The sequence below is a fragment of the Balaenoptera ricei genome, chromosome 10, assembly GCF_028023285.1.
Source record: "Balaenoptera ricei isolate mBalRic1 chromosome 10, mBalRic1.hap2, whole genome shotgun sequence".
NCBI classification, from domain to species: Eukaryota; Metazoa; Chordata; class Mammalia; order Artiodactyla; family Balaenopteridae; genus Balaenoptera; species Balaenoptera ricei.
The window spans coordinates 20922617-20936964 of NC_082648.1; the positions used below are offsets into that span (position 1 = coordinate 20922617).

At 37.1% G+C, this 14348-nt stretch overlaps 1 protein-coding gene across 1 annotated transcript in view; it reads left to right on the plus strand.

Moving 5' to 3' along the window:
* The window catches only part of IRAG2 (inositol 1,4,5-triphosphate receptor associated 2), a 91176-nt gene that overhangs the window by 43824 nt on the left and 33004 nt on the right, over nucleotides 1–14348 (plus strand). The window contains 5 exon segments of the mRNA XM_059935466.1: nucleotides 6833–6894; nucleotides 7973–8053; nucleotides 8620–8716; nucleotides 11144–11291; nucleotides 12060–12141. Of these exon segments, the coding sequence (XP_059791449.1) occupies nucleotides 6833–6894; nucleotides 7973–8053; nucleotides 8620–8716; nucleotides 11144–11291; nucleotides 12060–12141 (470 nt within the window).

Below are 14348 nucleotides of genomic sequence, written 5' to 3' on the forward strand. Positions count from 1 at the left end.
TTTATTAGCTGGTTTGTCCCCATCATATGGTAGAAGAGGCCCTGCCTCTCTATTTTCTTTTAAGCAGTAATTTTAGAGTTGAGCAAAATACTTAGGAATTCAATGTGTATCAAAATATTATGTATGTGTGGAAATTCTTTAAAAATTTTGTGTTCTTTACATATATATTTTACTTTAAAAACTAGAACATTTGCCATTTTACCTAAAAGTAGATAAGCGTTTACTGAGGACTGAGGTGAGAAGACAATTGTCAAATTACAGATGTCAGATTATTTTTAAGCTTATTTTATTCTAGAAACATGGTTCAGTAAAAATAAAGCTTATGTATATGACCATTTATCAGACAACTGCTTTTGTTCAGCCAGCTTCTTGTTCCAGCAGTATAAAGGTTCTTTTTATAGAAAGTTATTGGTTTGGGTAATAACTAAATATAAGCTTAAGGTAAGCTAGTGATGGAAATTTTCAGACTTGTGTTTGTTTTGGATTTATTGTACCCTTTCTACTGTTATCTGAGAAAGCTGTTTAAGAGTTTAAAGGAATTGGCTAGTTCTAAAATAGCAGTGGTTATTCAACACTTTATTATTATTATTATTATTTCTAAGCCTTGTAGAACTTGATCATATTCAATAAGAGTAAGTGTCATTTTACCCTGCTTCACTCTGTCAGACAATGTAAAGCATGCTTTAAATTATATAATCTTTATGATATTTTTTTGTATTGCTCAGAGGGCATTGGAGAAGGTCCCCTTGTGATTAGAGTTGTTAATTTTGAGCCAAGAACATGCCTTCATTAAGGCATTCCAAATTTGGTTTATGGTGTGTTTGCTTTAGACACTGTGCTTAGAGGTCTAATCTTTTGATCCAGTTATTTTTATCCTTTGCTTAAATCAATATTATACCCCATAGTTTTATAAAACAAAGAATTTATCCCCTCCTCCAACCTACTATGGTTTGTAGTAACTTCTTGGAAAAGTCAGCTTTTGTAACTTATTCCAAAATATACATTCTCAATATTATGAACTTGCTATTGTCTTCCCAGTCTATCCTCAGGGGATAATTGGTCCAAATATCATTTAAAATAGAATGTGAAAGCGTCCCTAGGTTGAATGCACGTATTTTTTTCTGGCTGGATAAAGTAGGGTGGATGCTTCCTTTCTGTTCTGAATTGCACACAATCTGCCAGGCTTTATTAGCTCCTTTACTTGTGAGTACCTTTTGCTGCCCAAAGAAGACATACCTATCAAAATTTGGCTCTTAAGACCCTTTGCTTACGAAGATCTTTCTAATAATGCCCTTAAAAATCAACCTTTATGGGACTTCCCTGGTGGTCCAGTGGGTAAGACTCCGTGCTCCCGGTGCAGGGGGCCCGGGTTCGATCGCTGGTCCAGGGAACATGCCGCTGCAACTAAAAGATCCTGCAGGCTGTAACTAAGACCCAGCGCAGCCAAAATAAATAAATTAATTAAAAAAACAAAAAAAACACACAAAAAACCCCAACAATCTTTATAAGAAGAGGGAAATTTGGGTAGCACATATTTTCAAAAAGTCTATAGTGCAGATTTTCCAGATAGACTGTGAACAAACGTCAACAAGGTAGGACAGTTATAACACAAACACATCCTCACACATTCCACCATGACCACTGCCATCACATACTGTTTGAATTCTGAGTCAGACATTTGAATTCTGAGTCAGACAACAAAACTATTTAAATCCATTTAGTTCTCGTGAAACTTTCCGGTTAGCTTCATAAATTCATTAAGTGTTATGGCAATTGCTTTCTGCTGCATCTAAGACAGGTTCATTAGCAAACTGTGTGAGGATGCAGTTGTTGTGTCCAAATGTTTAGGTCAATGACAATGTTCACAAACTGGAAGTAGGAAGTTGCTTATGACATTTGATGAGATACCTGAATTTAATGTTGAATAAATAATATTGTTCAAGTTTTCGACTGCCATCAGGACTGGACTGATTTATGAGGTAATTAGTGTGCATGCTTGCCCCCCTGAAATGCGCCATTAGAACTACTAAATTTCTTGAATGATAACATATATTTTCTTTCTTCTGCTTCTTCATGTGTATCTAAGTATCTTAACAAAGGCAATAGTGCATATGTAAATGAATGTTTGCTTTAAAAAGGAATAAAGCTTCTTAGATCTAGGGTATGCATGCAACATATTAGGGTGAATCCAATGTGCAGGAAACATAGACTAAATGATCTAATCCAAGCTATCACCCCTTTAGTATTCATCCTTTTTTGCCCTTATCTACATAAAATCTTCATTGACTTGCTCATTCAACAGACAATGAGTGAAACCGTAAGTATTTCCTTTAGAAACCATAAATATTTCTTTGGGGAGAGAGCCTGAGAAGCTCCTGTATATTATAATTCCTTATTTGAACATAGTATCTGATATGAACTTTATAGTTTAGAGAAGGCTTTCACCTAGATGAACTCACTGGAAACTCTCTTCTAGCTTGCTATTCTTAGCGTGGAGGGCATGATGTATGGGGCACATAACAGCCTACAGCTTTGAGGATGAATACAAGATGAGAGCCACATGTCCTGAGCAGTCAGTCCACAAGAGGGAAATGAGACAGGAAGGGGGGTTCAGCTGATGGAGACACTTAAACATAGGTGTTGGGGTGAGCACCAAGGAGAGAACCAAAGTCAAGTACAGCTTGCTGGACACCTCTGATGGGATGAGGGCCTACATTTTCCCAAATGAAAGATGCAGGTATGGATGAAATAATCTAGGAGAAAGTATTGCACAAAGATAAAGAGCATGGGATTTGAGGTTAAACAAACCTAGATTCTAAGTCTACAAAAGACTTTGATAAAGTTGGGCAAATCTCTTTCCCTCTCTGAGCCTCAGTATCTTCTTCCAGAAAACGCCAGAGTTGTTAATTTACAAATAACGTAACAAATGCAAACAGTAGCTAATGCTTGGCCATACTAGGTACAGTCTGTTCTGCTAGAGTATGTTTCTATCACGTAAACTATCTCTTTCACGATTGCCAAATGGGTGAAGACGTGTAAGGATAATATGGGCATTTCATTCACAATTTTCCTGGGAATAGGACCTGGATTGGTAGGAATAGAAGTATAACCTTCCGCAGGAGAGGAGAAAGCCCTCAACTTGGCTGCTGATAGGCAGCAGGAAGCTTTCAGCTGTATTTTAAGAAAATTAAAAGCAAGGTCTGCACCTGGGCCTCCCTCCCAGCGACGTGCCATCCCAGCCCCGCAGAGCTCCGTTTTGCGGCAGGTTGTATTCCCGCCTGCGTTGCTGTAGCAGCCCCACTGCCTCAGAGTTCCGCTTCCCTCTGCATTTTCTCAGCACCCCACCAGCACTGTGCCATTTAAAGTGTCACCAGCATTTCCACTCCATTGTTTTTGTGCATTTCTAGGATCCTGGGAGTCAGCCTTTAGCCATTTTAAGTTGCATGTCTCAGTGATCCATGTTATCTTCCGAAGTACTACTAATAATTGTGCTTGTTAGTGCTCTGGTTACAATGTTGCATATACATTTTTAGTGGTCTCTTCCTAACCCTATTTATTTTATAAGCCCCATTATTTTCGTTCTTGTTGTAGTTTTTTAATTCTTCGTTATTGACGAGTAATTAACATATCATAAAACATTCAGATCTTAAGTGTACTGTCCAACCAGTTTGACAAATGCACATCGAAACACAGGACTTCTATAACCCCAGAAAGTTCCCTGGTGCTACATCCCAGTTACTCCCCACTTCTACCTTCACCACCACAAGGAGCAACCACTGATCTGATTTCTATCACTGGTGGGTTAGTTTAGGCTGTTCTAGAATTGAGTTATACAGTATATACTTTTGTGTATGTCTGTGTGTGTTTCCTTTAGCGTAGTATTTATCTATGTTGTGTTTATCAATGGGATGCCCTTTTCATGGCTGAGTCACATTTCTTTGTAAGAACATTCCACAATTTGATTATCTTTTCGCCTATTATTGGACATCTAAATTATTGGGTTGGCCAAGATAATTTTCCATAATCTTATGGAAAAACCCGAACGAACTTTTTTGGCCAACCTAATATTTACAGTTTTGGGTTTAGGGAGAAAGCTGCTATGAACATCTGTGTATAGGTCTGTGTGTGGACCTGTGTTTTTGTTTAACCTAGGATAAATATCTAGGAGCAGAGATATTAGATCATAGTAGAGCTGTAATTCTAACTTTTTAAGAAACTGCAAGCAGTTTTCCATAGAGTTTGTAGCATTTCACACTCCTAGCAGCAATGTGTGGTAGTTTCAGGTATCCACAACCCCAGCATTTGGTGATGTCAGTCTTTTTCATTTTCTCTACACGACTGAGTACTCACTGTGATTTTAATTTGTTGGGCTGATTGGTCATTGTATATCTTCTTTGTGAAGTATCTAAGTCTTTTGCCCTTTTTCAAATTAGGTCACTTGTCCTTTTGTTACTGAGTTGTAGGATTTCTTTTCTTTATATATTTTGGGTACAAGAACTTTGACAGATGTGTGCTGTGAATTATTTTCTTCTAGTCTATGGATTTCAATGAACTTTAATATTTGTAATGCACAATTCTATAGAACATTGAGCAACACATTATATTACAGTGTTATGAAGTCCATAATCCATAAACGTCAACCCTATTGATATCTAACATTATTACAGCTCAATATCATGGTTTTGATTTTCAGCAGCCAATTAATCGCAGGGCCTTTGCCTGAAAGCTTTAGTGCATAGTCATTTAGAAAGTTGTTTTATCTCAGCTTCCTTCAAAGAAAATGTATCCAAGACAACTGGTCTCATCCTACATCACAGATGGCAACAGCAGGGGAAACAGTGGCCATTGTTTTACTTGCTTCCATGTGAAACCTAAATGCCCTAGAGACATGGCAGGTCCAACTCCAAACACGTAAAGAAGAATGCAAAGGTGCATGCAAATTAATGTCATAAGCCAGCTTGTTTTGCCTTATGAAACATGAAAATAGTTGCTACCCATCGCACAAAACATCTGTTGAAATGAGGTTTACAACTTGGAACTTGTTTTGAGATGGACTATTTCTAAAAATCAAGATTGCCTGGTGGGAAAGCAGATGGGCAATTTAGACAGTCTTATACTAACTCATTATTTCTTCTGAACACGAGCTTAATTTGGAAATTCAAAGACAGTGTTTTGAGATACGCAACTTCAGAAGCATAATGTTGGCCACTTCTGAAAACTTTGATTGCTGTTGCTCAGATATAGGTCAGGAGGAGGACAGAGCCTTATTTCTTAATACAGTTAACACAGAGAATTTTAAAAAACTGAATCTTTACTAGAGTTCTATGTATTAAGAGTTTAATTTTTTTAAATTACTTAAATATGTTAGAAATAGTTTAAAAATACATTTTCCTCCCTGTGGGCCTCATAAACACTGTCAAGCTTTGTTGGGAAATGTTATTTTTACCAAAAAATATTCTTACTAAATAAATTTTACATGGGTAATTTTCCACATAATTGAAGCTTTTCAAGCTTTTTTCCCCTGAAGAATATTTATAATTAGATTCTGTAATTTCCACATGTATTAGCATTATTTTCATGGCTCAGAATTTCTTCAGGCTACTGAGATATAAAACTGTTGGTCTTTAAAATAAGAAGCACCAGATTTCTATGTGTTTTGGACACCAGAGTATCTGCTGTTGATTTTCCTGGCTGTTAGCGGGTTTTTTTTTAAGTGGCAGCTATTAATACACCTCCATCTAACAGAGCTTCGTACTCTCATTTAATTTTTGTTTTTAATCATCTGTGGGCTGAGAAAACAGTCAAGCTTGTGAGAATTCTGTATAAATTCAGAGCCCACTGTCTGAGTGAAGTGTGAGAATCTGCCACATGAATAAAGGGCATGGATATCAACATCTATTTTGGTTGTTCCAAAGATTTCGGCCTATTTTCTGGTTCTTGGCTATCTTTCAAAGGGTATAGATTGTCCAATAAGTAATATGTTGCTATTTAACTTAAGAAGTTAAATGGTATTTTTCTCACTTTCATTATTCCAGAGAGGACAATTTGGAAGTTACTGGGAAGCAGATTTCAGTTAAGTAGAGAGACAAATATTTTTAATTTCGCCAAAGAGTATAGTGAATGGTGCACTGTCCTGTGAGTCTGATCTCAGCTCCACGAATAACCATTTATCCACTTAAATCTCTCATGATCCCAGACCTCCTTGTAGGAATCTGGGATTCTATGGCTCCATTTCCAAGGCTTCCATTGCTTGTAGCTCAAGCAGAGGCTTATTGAAGAGACGATTTCCCCATGGGTAGGAGGTTGGCCCTAGTGACCTCTGAGTTGTATTCCTTTTTTAGCATGAATAATTCTGTGACTCACTTCTAGAAGATAATTCACTTGCATCTATCAAGGTTAATTTTAAATACTCAAGGGCAATAGTGGTTTAGTTGCTCCTACCTGTTTTGTTTCTGCTTTCCCATTTTCACGAGTCATGAGTTGAGAACGTCATTCTCAGAAGCCGTTGTTTTCTCTTTCCTTTCCTCAGGCCTCAAATTGAAAGCTGTTAAAAGTTTATGAAATGGGACTTCCCTGGCGGTCCAGTGGTTAAGACTTCACCTTCCAATGCAGGGGGTTCGGGTTCCATCCCTGGTCCGGGAGCTAAGATCCTACATGCCTCGGGGCCAAAAAACCAAAACATAAAACAGAAGCATTATTGTAACAAATTCAATAAAGACTTTAAAAATGGTCGACATCAAAAAATCTTAAAAAAAAAAAGTTTACAAAATGAACTAAGGGAAAAGGGGGTTGCGAATTGTCATATTAAGCTGGTTATAAATTCTCTTTATAGCAACAATTAAGTCACTAAGAAAGAAGTTAATTAAAGGACAACTCCATGGCTTGCTGTTTCAGGTAAAAAGCAAACAAAAAGACCCAAACCTCTGTGATATGTGTTTACTGTGGGGAAGTTGTCCAGTTGGTGTAAGATTTTGAAGCTAAGTTATAATATATAATAATTTTAGTCATAAAATTAAATAATCAAGTTAGAAAAGATGCTCTGGTAGACTTTGTTTTCTTATGCACTGAAAGCATTTAGCAAAACAGGAGGGGAGAATGCACATGAGTGAGTGGCTCCTAATAACATCTTTCAGAGAGGAAGCATTTCAGAACTGTATCTATTAGCAAAGGGCCAGTTTGCTAGTCCTTTCTGAGACACTTGAGTGGGCTTTGATGGCTGCTGTCTCTTTTCTCTCTTATTTGAATTAAACTTTCAACTCCTTTCTGTCTGTATATCTCAAGATATCCATGGTACAGTTAAATGTATTTCTTTCCCTTATGACACTTGGTGAATTTCTCCTTTCTGTTCATAAACGAAGAACATAAGGAACAGCAAGGTTGGCACTGGAGGGAAGGGGCTGGAGGAGGAAAGAGAGAAGGGTGATATTTGCATGTATCTGTTTCTAGGGCATCATGCAGGCACATCTGTTTAAGCAGAAAAAAAAATATATTCATGTAGGAGATTAAGCTAGGCAGAGTGCCTAAAAAGCCCCTTACAATAAGTTGAACTGGAAAAAATCTCCATAATCATCTCAAGAACACCAATTTTCTATTATAATGTAACTGATAGACATGTATCTACCTCTTGGACAAAAGTCGCAATTTTATTGCTGTAAAATTTTCACAGACAGCATCTTCACTCTCTGAGTTATGTCTCCAACAATCTTTGGTCTCTGCTTGACGGTTTCAATGACAAAGCCATTCAGTTTCCTGTTCCTGATGTTTGGATTTCATTCCTAGAACAAGTAATGGGAAAAATGCAGTGAGAAGGTTTACCATTACAAATTGTTCCCTTAATGTAAAATACAAGATAAAGAACTAGTCAATTTTCTCCTTCTCAGGTAGCATCACATCTTAAATCCAATGTATTTTATATCTGTCACTCTGCCATCATTCTGTCTTTGAATGCACTCCACCATTTTTCTCATGACAGAGCTGTTTAGATGAGGAATCTCCTCACTACGATCCCTTGTCCTGCACAGATAGAATTCATCAACCTCTCCAGGAACAATTGGTGAGTTTAAGCTTTTTGAAACTATTTAAGTGCCAATTGTGAATCTACTACTATGCCAAAATAAAAAGTTAAGTTCAATATGTATTAGTAAGTTAGAATTCTAAGCTATACTGATTTTCTTGAGAGGGTATCAGACAAAGCAAGATACCTATTTTTTTCTTTATCATGTGCACACACACAAGTTTGATAGGCCCTAGGAAATGGTACTATTTAAAACTTTTTGATTACGGTATCATGAAGAAGAATTATATAACTAAACTTGCCCCTCACTCATATTTCTTTCCTCAAAACCTTTGTTTATATGAAAGTGTTGATTATTGGGAATTGATGTTATCCTTCTGTTAAATTATTGAAGAGTGATTTTTAATAAGAATTATATTTTTACTTATAAGGTATGTACCTTTTGATCCAAAGCATGAAAACTTTGTTACTTGATGTCATTTATTTTCTTCTCAAACTCTCTTGCGGTAGAGTAGTGATTTTCTTTCTAATTTTGGAGATGAAGAGAGATTATGAAATATGTTACAGCCCTTTGGAAAGCTAATAGTACTTGATTTTCTGTTCAGAAGCAGTGTTGCCATAAACGATATAGTGGTCAAGAAGCAAGAATACATCAGCTACCCCTGACCTTCAAACATACATGCTGGTACACACCTCTGCTGGGTAAGCATGGATAGACCCTTTCCTATACCCTGTTAGACACAGCTGAGGGTGGGGTTCTTCTTGAGAGGGAAAATAATTAATCACAATTATATAGCAAATGTTGTTGAAAACTTAGATGTTTATCCCTGAATTCAGTCAGTCAACTTATATTTGACCACCTACTCTGTGCAAGGCACTATTTTATGTATACTAGAGAGTAAGTCCTAGAGAGTAAGTCCTAAAGCTCACAGATTATTAAGGTAGTAAGACCTGGGTTCAGAGAAGGCTCTGTAGAAGAAATGAGTGTTGAACCAGGCATGGAAAGATGGGCTGCATTTGGAAAAGCAAAAAGCATGGAAAAAGTATTCCAACTGGGGAGAATGACATGAGGGGGAAAAAAAATGCAAAAGTTTTAAGTGTTTGGAGAAGAGTCCATGCTGGATAAGTCACTGTGGATATAAGAGGGCTTGGGTCAGGATGGAGTAGAATTTAAGTTTGGAGCATGTTGTAGGTCACATCATGGACTATTACTTAATGCCAATCTAAGGAAAACGAACTTTATCTTAGGAAATGCTGAAAGTGGTGGCATCTCTCATCACAACCTGGATGTGCTTGAAAGCAAAAGTTAATGGTTGATTTTGAAATGACAAAAGAAATGGGCTGATTATCAAAATAAATTTAAGAAGGAATAAAAAGCAAGTAGAATGATTTGTGGATCATTTCAACTAGAACAGAGAAAACTGCTACCGCTACTAACAAGTGGCCAGTTTGTGTCAGACAGTAGAGGAGTGCTTTATAGAGACGATTTTACCCACACTAACTCAGTGATAGTAACAATACTACGGCAGCACTGAAAGAGTGCCCGCTATGTGCCAGGCACAGTTCTCTGCTCTCAGAACTGTATGTTCACGTACCTGTTAATTCATTTAATCCTCACCATATCCCTGTGAGGTACATGCTAATGTAATTCCCATTTTAAAGATAAGGAGACAGGAACACTGAGTAATTTGCCTAAGGTCATGTGGCACTTTAAAATTTATTTATTTATTTATTTATTTATTTTTGGCTGCATTGGGTCTTAGTTGTGGCATGCAGGATCTTTCGTTGCAGCGCGCGGGCACTTCATTTTGGCACGTGGGCTTCCCTTTAGTTATGGTGCGTGGGCTCAGTAGTTGCGGCATGCGGGCTTAGTTGCCCCAAGGCACGTGGGATCTTAGTTCCCCAAGTAGGGATGGAACCCAAGTCCCCTGCCTTGGAAGGTGGATTCTTAACCACTGGACCACCAGGGAAGTCCCCATGTGGCACTTTATATGTAAGTAAACTGAAGCTCAGAGTTGGTTTAGTTATTTATCCGAGATCACACACCTGGTATGTGTCAGGGTCAGGATTTGAACTAAAAATTGTGATTAATTCCAAAGCCTATGTTTTTTCTATTAAATTCTGCTGCTTCCTATACTCAGAAAAACATAACAAGACAGTTTCCTCAAAAAAAAATTGTCACCCTATTTCCTGCACTCTTCAGTGGTTTACAATTACAATGTCGAACTGTTTTTCTCTTTAGGAGTTGGTAAACTGTTTCTGTAAAGGGCCGAATAGTAAATATTTGAGGTTTTGCAGGCTGTACGGTTTCTGCAGCAACTACTCAGCTTTGCTGTTTTAGCCACAAGCAACCTTGGATGATACTGAATGAATGGGTGTGTCTGTGTTCCAATAAAACTTCATTTACAGAAACAGGAGGCTGGCTGGATTTTGCCCCCTGGCAGCAGATTGTTGTTGACCCCTCTAGTTGCTTACTAGGCAAGGGTTTCTGTTTCCCCTCCTTCACCCCTACTCCCTTCTTAAAAAAAGAAATGACATTTCTACCCCTCATAACTAGGCATCAAAATTTAGGGGGTGGGGAGTTGTAATGTTAAAATGTTAATTGAATAGATAAAGAAGATGTGGTACATATATACAATGGAATATTACTCAGCCATAAAAAGGAACAAAATTGGGTCATTTGTAGAGACATGGATGGATCTAGAGACTGTCATACAGAGTGAAGTAAGTCAGAAAGAGAAAAACAAATATCGTATGTTAACACATATATGTGGAACCTAGAAAAATGGTACAAATAAACTGGTTTGCAGGGCAGAAATTGAGACACAGATGTAGAGAACAAACGTATGGAACAGCAAGGGGGGAAAGTGGCGGGGGGTGGTGGTGGTGTGATGAATTGGGCGATTGTGATTGACATGTATACACTGATGTGTATAAAATGGATGACTAATAAGAACCTGTATAAAAAAATAAATAAAATAAAATTCAAAAAAAAATTTAAATTGAATTGAATTGAACTGACTTTTGTTTTTTCAGAAATGGTCTAATCTCCCAAGAGGAAAAGAAATAGTATATATATATAATTTGAACCATTAATTTCTATATTTATTCTTTTCTGTTCTACTGCAGATGCCTTGTATCTGGATAGTCTTACAGCAATTCCAAGACTAGAATTGACACCCTTCTCATGTGTAGCCAACCGAATCCATGCTTCATGTGAAAGGCCCACATATGGAGAAATAGAGGATAGTGCTTTGGATGTGACCGGAAGGCACAAGTAAGTTAAAAGGGCAAAATACACTTGGCCTACTTTTCGTGGGTGGCCTATTCCTATTGCCTAAACATTTAATCAGTAAAAGTTTCATATCTTGACATCATGACATCTTTATTGTGGAATTTTTATTGTGTAACTTCTCTAACTTTCTGAAAATCGACAATTTTAAAACAAAGATACCTTTATAGTTTTCTCTATAGCTCTTTTGAATTTCATGATATCCATTCTAAAGTGTAAAAGGCAAATTAGGCTACTTAACATGTTTCCCAGTTTTTAGGAATATACTATGTACTGCTAAGTTAACTCATTCAGCTAGGTTTTGATCATCTTTCTATTCCTTCACACTCCAGGTGAACAAGTCTTTGGGACTCTATCCCTGTGCTCGCACATACCCTTTCCCAAAGCTCATCTGAGCTCACTCAACTTGCTAAGTACACAGACATTTCTTCCTTAGGAAAAGTTCAGAAATGTCAGTAGAGTTTGTGAGCACTGTTCACCCCAGTGAAATTTCCTTTCTGTATCGAGGGTCAGGAAACAAGACTTTGAATTGCAAATAACTTCATTTTCATTTGGGACTAGATTCTCTATGGTTATAACCTCTCTCTCTGATGGAGCTTGGACCTCTCTTTCATCATGTCTCAGTTAAGACATGAACTTAATTAGAAATTCAGTAAAATTGGGGCAGGGAAGGGGAACTATGTGACAGGTTGGTATCTGCTGAAATTTGCAGTTTTTCCACCTGTATTAAGGAACTTTACTGTCTATTATTAGGTGTCCAGGCCCTACAGGTGGTCCCCACCCAGGAACAGATCTTTCAGGTTGCATCAGGATGAATAATGACCTAAGTATGGAAGTGAGTATTGGACTATATTTCAACTTCATTTTTAGCTCTACCATATCCTGAGCCTCTTCTATGGTGTTTTTATGTTTTGTTTTGGTTTGTTTTGAAGTATTATAGAGACTCTTATGGCAAGTACAAGTCTTATACCACAGAATTCAGATGCATGAGAAATGTCAACGTTTGATGGCATCTGGGGGGATTTCTACCCCTTCTATAGTATAAACTCAAGGATATATAACCAAACGGAGATTTTGATAAAGTGTTCTGAACTTTTTGTTTGAAAGACAGGCTGGTTTGGGACTTAAATTCACTATTGGCTATCAGGAGTCTCAGGTCTCATTGACTCTCTAAGAATTGAAGTCAAGGCTAGATAATCTTTGAGGTGCTGGTACTTTGCTGTACAAAGTAGGGCAATGCCCAAGGAGAACCCATTGCTGCAGTTAGATGCTAATAGTATTTCTCTACCCAAGAAGATAATACTAAGTAGCTGAGGGCACTTAGGCAAACACCCCAGGTCGTGGAGATGTGCCTGGAGCACTTTCCTTGGTCAGCAGTCTGAGCCTGAGGGAATATGATCTTCTCAATCAAATGGAGCAGACCATTCTGTTCCAGAATCTGGAAATCTATCACTCTTCCTTTTTTAAAAAAAGGTTTATTGTGATATAATTCTCCTACCAAACAATTCATCAGTTTAAATTGTTCAATTAAATATTTTAAAAAATATTCAGAGTTGTGCAGCCATCACCACAATCAACTTTAGGACATTTTGATCCCCTTAGAAAGAAACCTCATGCCTATTAGCAGTCTATCCCTATCCGCCACCCCACCCCACCCTAGGCAGCCACTAATCTGCTTTCTGCCTCTATAGACTGGCCTATTCTGGATGTCTCATATAAATGGAATAATACAATACGGACCTCTTGTGACTGGCTTCTTTTCTTAGTATAATGTTTTCAAGGTTCATCCGTGTTGTAGCATGTTATCAGTGCTTCATTCCTCTTTATGACTGGATAATATTCCAGTGTATGAATATACCACCTTTTGTTTAACCATTCACCACTGATAAGCGCTTGGGTTGTTTCTACTTTTTGGCTACCGTGAATAATGCCAGTAAGAACATTAGTGTAAAACATTTTGTGTAAACATATGTTTTCAGTTCTTGGGGTATATATTTAGGAGTAGAATTATTGCATCATATGGTCACTCTACGTTTAACACTTTGAGGAACAGCAAAACAGATTTTCAAAGCAGCTACACCATTTTACATTCCCACCAGTGATGTATGAGGATTTCATTTTCTCCACATCCTTGTCAACACTTGTCTATCTTTTTTTTTAATTAAATTAAATTTGATTTTTAAATTTCTATTTTATATTGGAGCATAGTTGATTAACAATGTTGTGTTAGTTTCAGGTGTACAGCAAAGTGATTCAGTTATATATATACATGTATCTTATTTTTTGTCTATCTTTTTGATTATAGGCATCTTAGTGGATGTAAAGTGGTATCTTGTTGTGGTTTTGATATGCATTTCCTTAATGACAAATGATGTTGAGCATTTTTCATGTACTCGTTGGCCATATGTATATCTTCTTTAGAGATATGTCTACCCAGATCTTTTGTCCATTTTTAAAAATGAGTTTAAAAAAAAAATTGATTTACATGAGTTGTTCTTATTCTTTTAAGTGTATGTATCTCACTTTTTCCATTCCTTAGTACCCCATCCTATTGAAGAGCTAAGAAAAGGAAAGAAAAAGGAAATGAATTCATTTTGCTATTCCTTAGCCGTTCTTGTAAAGTTTTAGTAAAGGAAGTTGAACTTGGAAGCTTACAGGATGTTTGGTTGTTAGTAATTTCCCTTTTATCTGGTACTGATTTCACCAAGAAAGGGGAAGGAACCAACATCAGTTGTGTACCAGGTACTTTGTAGGAAAACATTTCCACATGTCATGTTATTAATTGTCTCTACAACTTTGAATGGTAAGTATTCTCTGCTTCTACAGATGAGGCAACTGAAGTTCAGAGAGGTTAAGTAACTTAACCAGGATCACTCAACTAGTAAGTAGCAAACCTGGGATTCAAATTCAAGTTTCTATAGCTTCAAAGATTAATCCCTTCTTACGACTCCTCTGAGAACACTGAGTTTAGATGTTTCAATCCTAATAACTACTCATAGTTACCTTGAAAGTAGTTTTTTGGCTAAGAAATAAATGTGCTTC